This window comes from Akebia trifoliata, chromosome 1, assembly GCF_017979445.1.
Source record: "Akebia trifoliata isolate Shusen 1 chromosome 1, ASM1797944v1, whole genome shotgun sequence".
NCBI lineage: Eukaryota > Viridiplantae > Streptophyta > Magnoliopsida > Ranunculales > Lardizabalaceae > Akebia > Akebia trifoliata.
Genome location: NC_141375.1, coordinates 32,689,851 through 32,704,294, shown reverse-complemented (window position 1 = coordinate 32,704,294; position 14,444 = coordinate 32,689,851). Strand labels below are relative to the sequence as shown.

The 14,444-nt window shown below is 35.8% G+C and overlaps 1 protein-coding gene across 1 annotated transcript; it reads left to right on the top strand.

Annotated features, from left to right (window-relative positions):
• Positions 1 to 2,009: 2,009 nt before the first annotated feature.
• UBP15 (ubiquitin-specific protease 15) lies at positions 2,010 to 13,955 on the top strand. The gene is made up of 15 exons (XM_086453257.1): positions 2,010 to 2,157; positions 6,044 to 6,084; positions 6,696 to 7,070; positions 7,301 to 7,748; positions 7,852 to 8,251; positions 8,333 to 8,490; positions 8,613 to 8,701; positions 9,727 to 9,812; positions 9,906 to 10,068; positions 10,249 to 10,372; positions 10,469 to 10,626; positions 10,739 to 10,823; positions 11,065 to 11,277; positions 13,004 to 13,065; positions 13,180 to 13,955. The coding sequence occupies exons 3-15, from the start codon at positions 6,784 to 6,786 to the stop codon at positions 13,850 to 13,852; spliced, it is 2,946 nt and encodes a 981-aa protein (XP_086309383.1). The 5' UTR covers positions 2,010 to 2,157; positions 6,044 to 6,084; positions 6,696 to 6,783; the 3' UTR covers positions 13,853 to 13,955.
• The last annotated feature ends 489 nt before the right edge of the window (positions 13,956 to 14,444 follow it).

The window sequence follows — 14,444 nt, the reverse complement described above, 5'->3', positions numbered from 1 at the left end:
ATAGCAAATATCAGTCTTGTAAATGACCCTTAACTATTGGATTTCAGCATTTTCAAGTATTACTTCTAGTAATTAGATTTGGGCATTTTTCATGATTAGAAATGGTTGAATCAAGTGGTTAGAAATCATCCATAAAGCTGATTCTGATGTACGTGTTAGACCATGTACATCAAATATCTACTTGATCAAAGAAATTTAACCATTAGATTTTACAAATTTAGGGACGATTTCTAGTCATTCCATTTGGATATTTTTCATTCATGAGTGCTGTTATAAAAGTGTTTTACCACCTAGAATCCATAGGTATGAGAAGAAAAGGTCTGAAAGGACTTGAATTATTTAATGGTTGGAACTTGGAAGCATCATTATGGTTGGGTTTTTTGTTTATGTATACCAAACATTGATCAATCATGCAATTTTACAATGATTACTAGCCATTGAATGTGGGAATTTTTTCCCACTAAAAGATGATTGAATCTCGTAATTCAATTATCCAATATTTATCAGTTTGAAAAAAATGCATGTTACTCGCATATCATCTCCATTCTTGATATGTATCTTCTAAGATAAATGATAAAAAGACGCGTTGACAAGTATACGATCTATATTTGATTGACGGACAATGATGCAAAACCATAGATCTTTTTTCCTTTTGTATCCCAAAGAAAAAAGATTTATGTTTCTGTGCCTTTGCCATGTCAGTTGTGTACAAACCATGTATATTTTTCATGACATACTAGTCTTTAATGAATTCATTGAATGAAGAGAGGTTGATAGGGGAGTGGATCCTTGTGGTACTTTTTTTTCCTAGTAATATTCTCTCAATGGTGCATAGGTCATGCTCATAATTAAAATCTAACTCATCAACATGTAGTGATAAAGATTTGGTCCGGATTTGAAGAAAAAAATTCATTTTTAAATCTTATGAGATGGATTAAAAATGAACGATTAGTGAACTACAAAATTTGAAAGAAGGGATTTCAATTTGTATACCATGTGGCACTCTTTCAATTGTCTAACTGAACTATAAGAAAAAAAGTAAAGATAGAGGATCCGCTCATAATTGATAGGTTTTAGAGAGAATGCATTAATGTTTTTGGAAGAATGCTTTAATAATGATAATAACATAGCAAATGCAATCCCATTACTTGTTATTATTCGAATAAGTAACACGACTTAATATACCATCACAAGCAATTGGGATTGGGACCCATGGATTTACGAGAAATGGCTTGTAAAAAACACACAATTACGATTAGAAAAATAAGAAAAAAGAAAAAAGAAAAAACATGAAATCAAACGATTGTGATTTGTCATGTATGATACATGTTTGGAATAAACAATAAATGTCATTTATTTTTACAAGTCTGATGGACTCATGATCTTGATTTAATGACCCATTAATAAAGAGTCGTGTTAGGGTGACACAAACAGAGAGACAGAAAGGTGATAAAATGATGAGGTGTTACGCACATTATTGTAGAAGTTTTTATGTGAGATACGAGTAAAAAACATCTACGGTTATGTGCGTGCCACCACATCATTTTTGTCACCTTTGTGTCATTCCAACATTTTCCATTAATAAAAAATCAAGTTGGTTGATGATTCTAGTTATTAAACACAAGTTTCTTATATTCACAATTAAGAATTTAAAACCCTAACTTTTGTTATAATGGCGTTTTGCTACAAAACCGTTTGGCAAAGTATCATCATTGATCGGGGCTGATTTTGGTGTGTGGGCCCATAGGGAATGAATCAAGGTCAGTGGGCCCAAAGTTAGACCGAACAAGCGTCGCAGATTGAAAACTAATTTGATATGGTACAACGTTGTCCTTTTATTTAATAATGCACATTTGAGTTCGATGGTGATGACGTTTCAATCATTTTAAAATTTTCGGTCAGTGGGACACGTGGATCATTATTATGATGCGTAGGGCCATAAGGTTATTACCACGAGAAGCACAGTATATAGATCTTTTGTTGTTTTTTGCCTTCTTTTAAGTGGATGGAAGTGAGAGGAGAGAGTGATGCGAACGCAGCAGAGTACTGTTTGTATGTCTGAGCTCACAAAACCTGAGAGGAATCAAAGAATCTCTTTAGAGAAGGCGGAGTTTCAGAGGTTTTCTTGTAGATTTCTTCGTGATTCTAAAAGTAAAGGTAAGAACGAAAGAATCTAACAGTTCTTCACTCGATTCCATCAGTTTCATCTTGAAATCTCACACTGAAAATGCTGGATTTTGCTTGTACTTCTGAAATCTGTAAAGTATGTTGTTTTTTTAGGGATTTTGAATCAAAATTTGATATTTTTGAAGTGGAGTTTGTTAGCGATTTGAGTAACATTTACCTTTTTTTAATTATTTGCTGTTGAAATCCCCAGAATCTGAAAATGCTGGGTTTTGAGTTTCTTTGTTTGGGATGTTTAATGGTTGTGGTTGAAGAAGTTATGCGGTGGGTTTCAATTGAAATTTAAGTTTCCAGAAATGGGTTCCTTCGATCATGAGAGGTTTTAACTTTTTTCACTATTTTTCTACTTGGAATCTTAGCCTCCATTATTGTTTTTAGAGAGTAAATATCTGTATCTGCCAAAATGAAATATTTTTTAGGCGAGAACCTCTTGAATCCTATTTTCCAAAGATGGGTTTTCTGAAACACTTGCTTTCAGCAGGTCTCACCCATTTTAGATTCTCATTAGATTCGGAAATCAGGAAACTATTTGGGTTTCTTCATTGCCAATAATCTAGAGAAGATTGCTTTCTCACTATCTCTCTCTAAAAGTTTATCTGAAGCTACTTGAGGTGGGTTGTGACTTGTGATACTGAATCAGACGTTTAACTCTTCAAACTGATCACTAATGGAATGTTTCACCATTTTTAGACTGTATACAAAACCCACATAATGAATAAGAAAAAGGGAAAAATACAATAGAGGAGTGAATTTGTGGAATGAACACCACAAACATGATAATTTGAGTAGAATCAACTGCCCCCAAGTTGTATTTTTTTATTTTTGACAGGTTAAGGATTAGCGGTTAGCAAGGTGAAGATGTGTTCAAGGGTATTTAAACATAGGACGCGGAACAACACTCCACAAATGTTACCAACTTGTCTAAGTTGGTACTTTATCGTCGAGTTGTATTTGATGGAACCAATGTCATCAAACGAGAAATGGCAGTCTTAAATTTTTTAGAATGGGCTGGTTTTTGGTGGGATTATCTCGTTGTAATGGGGGGGGGGGGGGGAGACCTTACCAAAAATAGCCCTCAACACATTTCCATGTGAGTCCCGCCGACTCGTGTAAAATCATGTGGGGTAAAAATATGTTACTAGGGATAGGTAGGCATGCGATGCACATACTGCTCAAGTGATAGCATTGTTTAGTTGTTTTTTACGAATAAGCTTCTAAAGTAATAGAAAGAAATAGCAAATGGATGTTGATAATAAAAGAAAGAAATACTAGATGGGAAACTTAAAAAAAATTATATCTTTTTCCACCTCATGTTATTAGCAATTAATGAAGTTGAGGGCGTTATTGGAGTTATAAATTAAATGCAATATAAACGTAGTGGTTCAAAAAATATTTATAATGGATGATATCAAAAAGATTTTGGTGAGGGATTTCTTATTAACCTGTTCTTAATGCAAACCAACTTATGAATTAAATATGTATTCACAAAAATTACCTGGTGCATGTGGGGGGAGGGGATTGCACGTGCCTTGAGGATTTGTTGGGTTCTTTAACAGGCCCAGACACCTCGGTTTCCAAAAAAATAATAATTATGGATTAAAAGTTATAAGCTTTTGAAATATGTAAGAAAACAAATCATTTTTCTAAAGATGCTATTTTTATTTTTAGGAGTAAAATTAATACTAGTACTCCACATAATTATGTGGTCATTCTTAGGAAAAATGAAACCAATTTAAATCTTCCAACTATGAGAAAAATAGGAAGAAACATACATTCTTTTATTTAGTGATATTGTCATTATGTTAAAGACTTGTCCCAAAAGTTTGTGGTTAGTTGAACAAATCACGTTCGTCTATTTAATGATGTCTAATATTAGAGGTCTATTTTATGTAATATTATTAACAATGTTTAAATGTTGTCTCGAGATAATGTTTCGGTCTGGTGAAAAAAATGAGATGATTGACTGATACATTTTGGGACAATATATATATTTTTTTGACAAATAATTTTTTATTATTAAAAGCGATGCTCAAGATAACCACTCCAAAAGGATAGATACAAACGAAAGGAAAGAAAAGGAAAAAATAGAACTATAAGTTTCCGATTCTATTACAATCTCAGTCTCATCTAATTTGGAAATCCTCAAAGAAAACCCCTTTGGATTTGACACAGATTGAACTCCAATGGTATAAGAGCCTCAAAACCTCCAGGATGACAACATGATCCCTCTCTCTTTTGCCTCGAACACCCTTGTGTTTCTTTCCTTCCAATCTTCCACTCACCCCAATACTGCAAAGGGGACTAGACTCCAAAACTTCATAGTGAAAGCTATGAAGCCCCCACTTAGTTGAGACCAACTCTCGATACATTGAATGTTTTCAAAATTTTCCATTTGGTCTCGGCTAAAACCAAAATGTTCCATCGAGACATTCTAAGGCAAATGAAACATTGCACCTTGTATACAAAGAAAAAAAAAGTATCTAAAAAGGTATTGAAATATTCAGGTTTTAGGTGGGTTGACCCATGTGGGTCTTCGGCTCCTTGTGCTTCTCTTTCCTTGGCAAATTGGAGAGGTGACATCAATACCCCAGGACAGAAAAAAGCTTGTGTTGTGTTAAAAGTTTGATCTACTTTATTAATAATTTCTTATAACCACATTGGGTGGTAGTTTTTTTTTTTCTTTTTGATAGGTAAATGCACATTTTATTAGCGTGGTCGAGATGACCAACAAAGTGTGGTGGGGTTTTGAGTATGGGGTTTCCAAACATTAGAGCTTTGGCACTTCTAATCTTTTAGTTAATTAATACAAGTGTAGGATGTTTTGCATCTCTTATGGGTTTTTCATTTTTGTAAAAAGAAAGACAACTCGCTAACCTTTTTTTTCCTCCTATTTTTGGCTCATTGACTTTTTGAAGTGGGTCTAGTGAATGAAGTTTCATGAGGTGGTGTTCTCTTAATATCTCCTTTCCAAAGATGGCTTTTCAATAGATAAGAACTTTCATCTGCTCTTATCATTTTGGGCCATTGTCAAAATCTTTCATTATTTGTTGCAACGAAAAGATTGGTTGTTCTTTTCCATTCTTTCCTTTTTTTTCTTGGATGGAAGAAACCCAGAAGGTTGCTGAAGCTAACTCTCTTGGAGCTGGTGGTTGAGCCGATGCTTGGTGGATTTTTTCAATAAGCACTGATTTAAGTCATGGGTTCTCTATTCATCTTTCATTATAGTTCTTTAATCTAAAAAGCAGAAGGTTCATTATTACCTTGTCCCAACTCTTTGGAGTTGGTTGTATTTGATTCTAAAGCTATATATCGATTGTATCTTGTCAATACGCATGTTTTCAAATCTTTTTTTTTTTTATAGGCATAGGTTTAGTCGTTAGTAAATTAAGTTGGGTTCAAGGGGGTTTGAACCTGGACGTGGGAACAACACTCCACATGTCTTACCACTTAGCTGAGTTGGCACTTCATGCTGTAAAATCTTTCCTCACTACTTTAATTCATGTCCATATTGGCTTTCACTCGCTCACCCTCTAGAGCCATCAACTCGCAACAGACCACTCCTCACTTGTGTTGTCATTGTTTTTGTTATACATGAGCAAACCATGTTAATAGACCATGATTTTTTTCATCAACTATAGGGCTATTCCTAGATTTCATTGTGCTCATTTCTTATTGTCTTTTGTACTCTTTTCATTCATAAGTCTCAATATCTTCATCTTTGCTACGTTCATTCTGTGGAAATGTTGTTTCGTGATTGTCCAATATTCTGTTCCATATTGCATGGCTAGTCATACTACATTTATTGTTGTCTATAAACAAAGTTGCAATCTTAATGATTTTTCATTTTCTTCATTTGTAGGGCAACCTAGGTGGAGCTTGTTCCCTTGAATACTGTTTAAGGTAATATACTAGTAAAATGTTGAACTCTCCCTTGTCTTAGTTCTGTTGTATTTTTTTTCTATGTTTTTCATTTTTATTTTTCATGTTTCTTTGATGTAACTATGCTAGAATCAATCAATGTCTTAAGCAATATCTTATGTAGTAGATCCTCAGTGAAGCTGGATTTTTTTGGATCTTGGTTTTAAGTAAAAGATATTTAAGTCTTGGAACCTCCAACCATTTGATTCATTTTGCTCTCTGTAACAAACTGAGGCGGAATATCCAATCCCCCCCCCCCCCCCCCCCCCAAAAGGTTGCTTTAGTTTGAAGGGTCATTTTTTTAAACTTTAATCTCTTGATTGTTTAAGGTTTTTTTTATTTATTTTATCCTGATAGGCAAACAAGTTAGTGGTTTGTAGTCTGTAGGTGAACACTCATGGACTTTACCAACTTAACAAGTTGGCACCTTCCTTCTTGATTATTTAATGTCTTATTTTTAAAGGTAAATTGCTGCTGAAAAATCTCAAAAGTATTAGTGATTTTTCATTCTTATGGGTGAAGAATCAGAAGAATCAGATGTGCTTTAATTTTTTTTTCTTTTGTTGGTTTCATATTATATTCTGCGGAAAAAGGGAAGCCAAACATTGAGATGACTTGGTGAGATTTCCTTGTGAGAAGCTGCTTTGGGAGTAAGCTGGACATGAGTATGTTGGAGGGGACATGCTTGAGCCAACGGAAGCTGATTTACCTGCCCTGTTTCTGGTCTTGGTTGTGCTTCCTCTCGTTGCTTACATTTTACTCGGGAAATGGAATGAAGATGCAAAGAAGAAGGAGAGGGTAAGTCTGCTTGCTCAGTTGGCAGCTGAAGAAGCTCTGCGCGAGGAAGCATTTTCTACTGCTAGAATTGTTCCCTCCGGATCTTCGTTAAAGGGTGATTTTCACGAGTGTGCCAGATGTTTTGGTCCAGCGACAACACGCTGCTCTAGATGCAAGTCCGTTAGATACTGGTAGGTCCTAATTTCTTGATGCCACATATAACCCCGTTCCAAATATTTCTTAACCTTGTCATCGCCGTCGTTATCATCATCAAAACCTTATCCAAAAATTTGAGGCCCCAATATTTTGAACTTAAGTGTATAAAATTCTTTTTCTTTCATTTATAAGTTATTTCTCTGTTCATAATGTGGACTGTCTCGATTTTTCTTTGATATTAGTTGAATTTATCACCCATTTACAGTTCTGGCAAGTGTCAAATAATTCACTGGAGGCAAGTGCACAAGGAAGAATGCCAGCAATTGGAGACCTCCTCCTTGAATTTGTCTCCCATGCGTCTCTCAACTGAAGATCCCTTCCAGGATAGAGTTATAACAAGTGAAAGCCGGGACTCATTATTCTCCGGATATGATATCAAGCAACCTATGCAAGATAGTTTCCTTTCTGATAAACCATATCATCCTCCCATTACTGCTGGTCCTACTACTACTGGGACACCAATCGATATGCTTCAGAATCCCATGTTGGAGAGGAAATCTCTAAACAAGCGGATTTCTGGTAAATCCACCCGAAAAGTCTTGAAAAGAGAGGATGCTGCTTTATTTGGGTCTTTCGAAGAAGACAACAGTTGGGTTACCAATCCAGCTTTGTCTTCCACCATTCCATCAAAAGAAGCCTCTACGAGACATAAGGTTCTTACAACTTTTCTGTTAGTTTCTTAGGATATTGTTACTTTTCCTTCTTACCCAACTCTAATGTATTTTGTAAACCGTCTTACTTCTCTGATTTATACAGTTCGAAAGTGAAAACTTTGTTCCATCATCAGAAAAAACTTATACAAAGCATGGGACTACTAAGCGTGACAATTTAAGAGGCCAAATAGAATGTGTGTTTGAACCGAGCAATAATTCTGGCATCTCAACCTCATTATACTCAGAGAAAAATGGAAGAAAGTCGTGTGAAAACAGGATGAGCTTCAATTCAGATAATGGTGATTTCCTTAGGGTGGGATTGTCATCGAGTGAGGAAACAATAGATATGAACTCTAATTCTGAAAAGTTTTCTGTGAAGGAAAGTATAAAAGTTAAGAGTACCTTACACCTAGAGCCCAAAACTTCAATTTCACCAAGGTCGTCTGTGAAAGAGTACCCATTCTCAGGGACAGAGAGGAATGGACACATGGCTAATGAATCAAGTAGGTTATCTACATCTTTGTTCTCAGTCTATATGGATGGGTTCATCTTATTGTCTCTAATGCTGTGCTTTTGTTTTTCAGAAGAACCTCAACTGGGTGCTTCCACAACCATCCCTGCACAAGGCAGCAATGGTGTCTGGGACATGGGAGTTATGAAGAAGATGGGTCTAAGGAAGTTATCAAGATCTCCTAAACAGAATGCAGTAGGAGTCACCAGTGATGGTTCTAACAGAAACGAGGTTTAGTACTCAATTAAGTCAATACCCTCTTTTTAGTATGTTAAATTCATTGTAATCTAGGAGATTAGGAATGGTGATGTGAATGAAAACTTCTCTCATGTTCTTCTATTGTTATGTGTCAGGTGTTGTTCCCTTATGAAGAGTTTGTAAAGTTCTTTCATTGTGAAATTTGGGATGTATCCCCAAGAGGCCTTTTAAACTGTGGGAACAGGTACTTTTTGCCATGAATCAATTTTTGAAATATCAGTATCATGATATGATTTAGTAAATTGAAAAATCTGATTTGTAGCACAATACATATATACATTGATGATACACTGGAAAGAATCATGATAAAAATTCAATATACTTTCAATCTTTGATTTTTTGCATTAGTTAATCCATTGTGTTTAAAGCAAATGAAACTACACTTGCATCCATACGTACCACGGATTATACTTTAGTTCAATGGTTTTTATTTTATTTTTCCTGAAATTTTTTATTGAAGCAGAAAAAGAAAAGAATGCAAAAGGCGACCAACCTAGAGAAGAAATAAAAGAGAAACAAAAGAGGCCCCTCAAATAAATTAACAAAACTGCTTGACTCTATTACACAAACAAACGGCCTCCCATCTGAACAGGAAATTGTCAAAGAAGAACCCCTTAAACTCAGGGAATAACGTATACCAAATGAAAAGAATCCCTATTATGGAAATAATAAGATTGGGTCAAGGAGATGAGGCCATATTATCCTAGAAAATGGACGGTGCAAAAGGATATGATCAACAAATATCCCTTCTCATTTACATAAGACACAAAAATTAGTGTATGAGATACCCCTAAACATTAGGTTGTCTATGGTAAGAATCTATTTAAGGTCATAGACAAAATGAAGAAAGCCACATTTGATGGTACTTTCGGACCACGAATGGCAGAATTGGAAATAACTAAGAAGTGAGGCCGATGATGATAAACCAAAAAAAAAAAAAAAACCTTTATAGAAAATGATCCATCATGATTTTCTTAGCCAAAGTCATGATCCTCAACTAAAGAAGAAATGGATTCTGAAAAAATTCTGTTAATTAGGTTAGAAGCAAACTTGATCTCCCAATCATTGAAGTTCCTCCTAAATCCAAGATCCCAAAGGTGCCCCTACTGGATGAAACAATAATGTATGAAAAATAATTTTTTAGGTAGTTCTCTGATTTCTTAGTATTTTATTATTATTATTATTGCTGACAAATTTCCCATTTTGCAGCTGCTACGCCAATGTTGTACTGCAAAGTTTGACATGCACAAAACCTCTTGTCATTTACTTGCGTCAGAGATCACATTCAAGAAACTGTACGTGCATTTCTACCCCCCTTTTGCTGTAAATCAGTAGATTAGAGGGCCATCTTATTATGTAAACTCCTCGTCTATTCTATATATTTTCAGGTTGCGTGAAAGATTGGTGCCTTATATGTGAACTTGAGCAACATGTAATGATGTTGAGAGAATTTGGAGGCCCTTTATCTCCGAGTGGAATCCTTTCACACATGCGGAGTACTGGTAGCCGAATGGGTGGTGGAAGTCAGGAAGATGCTCATGAATTTCTAAGGTGTCAAGTATACGCTAGTTTGATTTAAATGTAGAATCTGCTTATATTCTCTAATGCTGTCTTTTTTAAGTTTAGTTTTAGATCTTTACATTTTGATGAAAAAGTGATAAATTTTTTCGGTTGCTCTTTCCAGTTATTTGACTAGACTTTTCTATTTTTGATTGGGCCATATATATTCAGGCTTCTAGTCACATCTATGCAATCTATTTGCCTTGAGGGACTAGGTGGTGAGAAGGAAGTTGATCCAAGGTTGCAAGAAACAACTTTCATACAACATACATTTGGTGGTCGTCTTAGATCAAAGGTGATAATTCCGATTCTTATTTCCTTGCAAGTTCTATCAAGTTTCTCGACTCCCAAAAAATGATCATTGATGGTAAGTACATATGATTGAAACCAGGTGAAGTGTCTGAGATGTCACCATGAGTCTGAACGATATGAAAACATTATGGATCTTACATTGGAGATACATGGTTGGGTTGAGTCGTTGGAAGATGCCCTTACCCAATTTACTGCCTCTGAGGACTTGGATGGAGAAAACATGTACAGATGTGGAAGGTTTATGACTTTCTTTTGGTCTCTGAATCTCATTACATGCCCTGCAGATTTTGTTTGTACATAATTACCAGAACTCAAACAACTCAATATCTTATTTATGTTTTGATAAAAGGTGTGCCACATATGTCAAAGCCCGGAAGCAGCTGAGTGTGCATGAGACGCCAAACATCCTGACAATTGTCCTGAAGAGGTTTCAGGTACTGCAATAGTATTCTTTCGTGTCCAATAGGCCAATATACTTGCCTAGCCCCAAGTATATAGTGTAGTAATTGTCACACTGAAACCCGGATTTAGTTCCTTGTTCGTCTTGCTGAAATTTTGTTCCTGCCCAAAATGGTTTACTGTTTGGACATTTCCTGAAAGGATGTTTATATTTACCTTCTTTTATGTAATTATTTGACTCTTTTGATTTGACAACTGTGGGTTTTGCTTCATCAGAAGGGGAGATATGGAAAAATAAACAAGTATATTACTTTCCCGGACATGTTGGACATGATTCCATTCATGACAGGGACAGGCGACAGTCCTCCCCTTTATATGTTATATGCTGTTGTTGTACATTTGGATACATCGAATGAGTCATTTTCTGGACACTATATATCATACGTGAAAGATCTGCAAGGCACATGGCTTAAGATCGATGACACTGAGGTAATCCTTCTTGATTTTTTTATTGCATTGGCTTGCAGGGATTTATGAAAATGTTGTGCATTATGAGTATGTTTAAAAAGATCATTCAAGGTGAACCCAATTACGTAATACTTAATATTTTTCTTTTCATTCTTTTCAAAATCATCATCAAATCCTTATCCCAAAGTTTGGGATTGGCTCGAAGGATTAGCACTACCCATCTTTTGATTAGTAAAATTTTATTAATGGCAGGAGGAAACAATAAGGTATAAGGATTAGGGGTGGTGAGAGTAGCCCCCACCACAACCCACTAAAGTTATGTTTTACAACCAAAAACCCAGGTTCCAAATCCTTTTTTCTATACCTGATTAAAGTTGGGTCTAAAAGGAACTGGACCGGTTGGAACTGGAATCGATTTGGTTCTGTCCGGCGGGTACCTGGAACCAATTTATTTTGCCATTTCTCTTTGTTTCGTAGATGGTTGAAGGCTTCTCCATTTTTTTAAAGTTCATAGACACTACATGAAATTCTTCAAGTTGAAATATAAACTATGTATTCGTGCATTAAACAAGTCATCTCTCCTGAAATTTGTTTCTTGTAAAGAAGATGAATTTTATTTTTTGAATAAAACATTGACTCATATCTTTACTAGAATAAATTGTAATTATGTTGATGCTTTTGTAGATCGTGTGTTGTGTTCCTGAATGGAAAACAAATATGGTTCATAGAAAGTATTTTATCATGTTTCTCATATTTTGTGATGGAAAAAGACTTGCATGTAAAGAATATAGAATTCTGCTATCATTTGATGTATTTTTGTCCTATTCGATTCTTGAGAGCCGGAACCGACGTGTTCCTGCGGGTCAGGTTCCACTTATTTTAGAATTGGATCCAGATCAGGACTGGGAAAAATATGATGGCTCCTGTTACTTCTAAGTACCTTAGGAACCAACTCAAAACCAACCCATTGATACCCCTACCCATAATTGTTCCATCTTGGGATTTTGCGATCTTGGTCCCTAGTATCAGAGAAGTTTATAGGTAATGGAATGGCCTCATGTCACTTGTTCATGGTCCCAATGTATGTTGTGTTTTGTTTCTGTTTGGTTTGCTTTCTGCATGCCACCAGTGGGGTCAAAGTGGCACACTTATATCACTCAATTTTTTGTATCCTTGCCCTTTCCAAGGGCAATTGCGTAGTGAACTCATGGGAGAAGTGAGAACCTCTGTAAAGCAAAAACCTGTCAAGCTTAAAAAAAATGCAGTTATTTGGCATAGCATATTGGTTATAGAACATAGATGTTGGTTATAAAAACTTACTGGTGGATGATCTGTTTAGTGTTGATTTTCCTCCACTCTCAGTTTTGTCATAACCCAGTTAAGCCCAATTGCCCTCTTATATTCATAGTTCTCCCCCTCTCCAACAGATCGGTCTTTTTGATTAGTCAGCTGGTTAACATGATCAAAGTATTCTAGAGGAACCATAAGATCTACTTGAGGTTTTGAGGTGGATCTTGCAGCAAAACTGCCGCCCACCTCATCAATCTCAACATCTGCATCCACATTATATTTTCCCGTGATCCTGCTAATAAGCTCAGTTGGTTTTATATGGTGCAAATTCATAGATCCACTAAGCTGGCAGTAATCCATCTGCAGGTGGATGTTATGATTATTTCTCTTATTTACATTAACTTTTGCTTTTGATTTATTGGTTTGTTTTTTGTTCCTTATCGCGTTTACTTGACAGGTGCAACCAGTTCCAATGAGCCAGGTTATGTCAGAAGGTGCATACATCCTATTTTATTCAAGGTAAAACGTGTTCCATGTTTTGTAGGTTTTTGGTTTATTGCACTTAGCACCTGTGCCACCTGTCAAAGTAATACTGCTTTCGTCAGGTTTTTACTCATTAAATAACCTTTTCAGATCTTGTCCACGTCCTCCAAGAGCTTCTAGTGGGAAAGCCAGCCGTTCAAAACCTCCAACTTCTGCGAAGCACTGCACATCAAAACCTCAAAGGTCTTCAAGACAAGAACAAAGTAGACCCAGAGACCTCTTTTTCACTGGGCATTCATCAGATCCTATGTCAGCAATTAACCATGGCAATATCAATGAGCCGATCCATGAAAGAAATATCCTACCTATGAGAGAATCTTTTGTAGAGCCAACAAGAATGATGGGCTTTTCGGATGCTACATCAAGTGACTGGTCCCTTTTTACAAGCTCGGACGAATCATCATTTACAACTGAAAGTACTAGAGACTCATTCAGTACCGTTGATTATGCCGACGCAGTCAATGTTGATCCTCTTTCCTCATTATTCAACACCTTCTACATTCCCGAGTACTCCTCACAGAATAATACTATTTCCTGTGAGAAATTCTCTCATTGCAAGACGCAGACAAGATTCTTCTCCGAAGATAAGGGCTTCATCTTGGACTCGTACCTGTCAACCCAACCCGTCGATGGTGTAAAGAATCTGAAGGAGGTCAGTGTTTCTCTGACTGAATCTTTACCTTCTGTCAATAACTGTGGTATGTATGTCAGATATGGGAGCAACCCCAATGATAGTTTTGTTCAAACTTCTGGTCATTGTTAACTTTAGCTGTTATAATCTTGTAATTCTAGGGTTTCCCATCTGATGAAATAGATGAGTCAGCAGAAGCCTAGCCAAGCTTTGGAATCTTTTTTTTTTTTTTTTTTTGGGGGGGGGGGGGGGGAGGGATGATATGTGGGGGCATATGGGATTTTATTATTATCTTCAACTAACAGGAATGGGGGCAGTAGTGAACTTATTATCAGTCTTTCTTCTACAACTTATATGTCAGAATTATCTAAAATTTATATGAAGTGTAAAGAATTCAGCTTCAGAATGTATTGCTTTATTTCTGAGATGTCTTCTCAGCTGTGAGTTGATTTCATTTTTTCTACTTATTTTTACTGTTTTAAGATAAGATTTCAAATGTTTATGACTAATATAAAATTATGTTTTGTGATTGTAACTTCTATTTTTTCAGAATATAGGAAAAAGAATAATTATTTTTAAATATATGCTATTTTATCATTTGATGTCTAAACTCTGAGACTGATTTAAGAGGGTTTGACCCATCTGAGTCAGATTTTATTGGATCCGGAAAACTGGGTTTTAAAGCCTTGAGCCTATATGATTGTGGGCTATACGGTATATGGAT

What these genes read in the sequence shown, in the direction of transcription:
- UBP15 (XM_086453257.1), top strand. Translation starts at nt 6,784, where the DNA reads ATGCTTGAGCCAACGGAAGCTGATTTACCTGCCCTGTTTCTGGTCTTG. An exon ending in ACACATGGCTAATGAATCAA is followed by an intron (nt 8,252 to 8,332) that starts GTAGGTTATCTA and finishes TTTGTTTTTCAG; the next exon opens with AAGAACCTCAACTGGGTGCT. An exon ending in AACATGTACAGATGTGGAAG is followed by an intron (nt 10,627 to 10,738) that starts GTTTATGACTTT and finishes TTTTGATAAAAG; the next exon opens with GTGTGCCACATATGTCAAAG.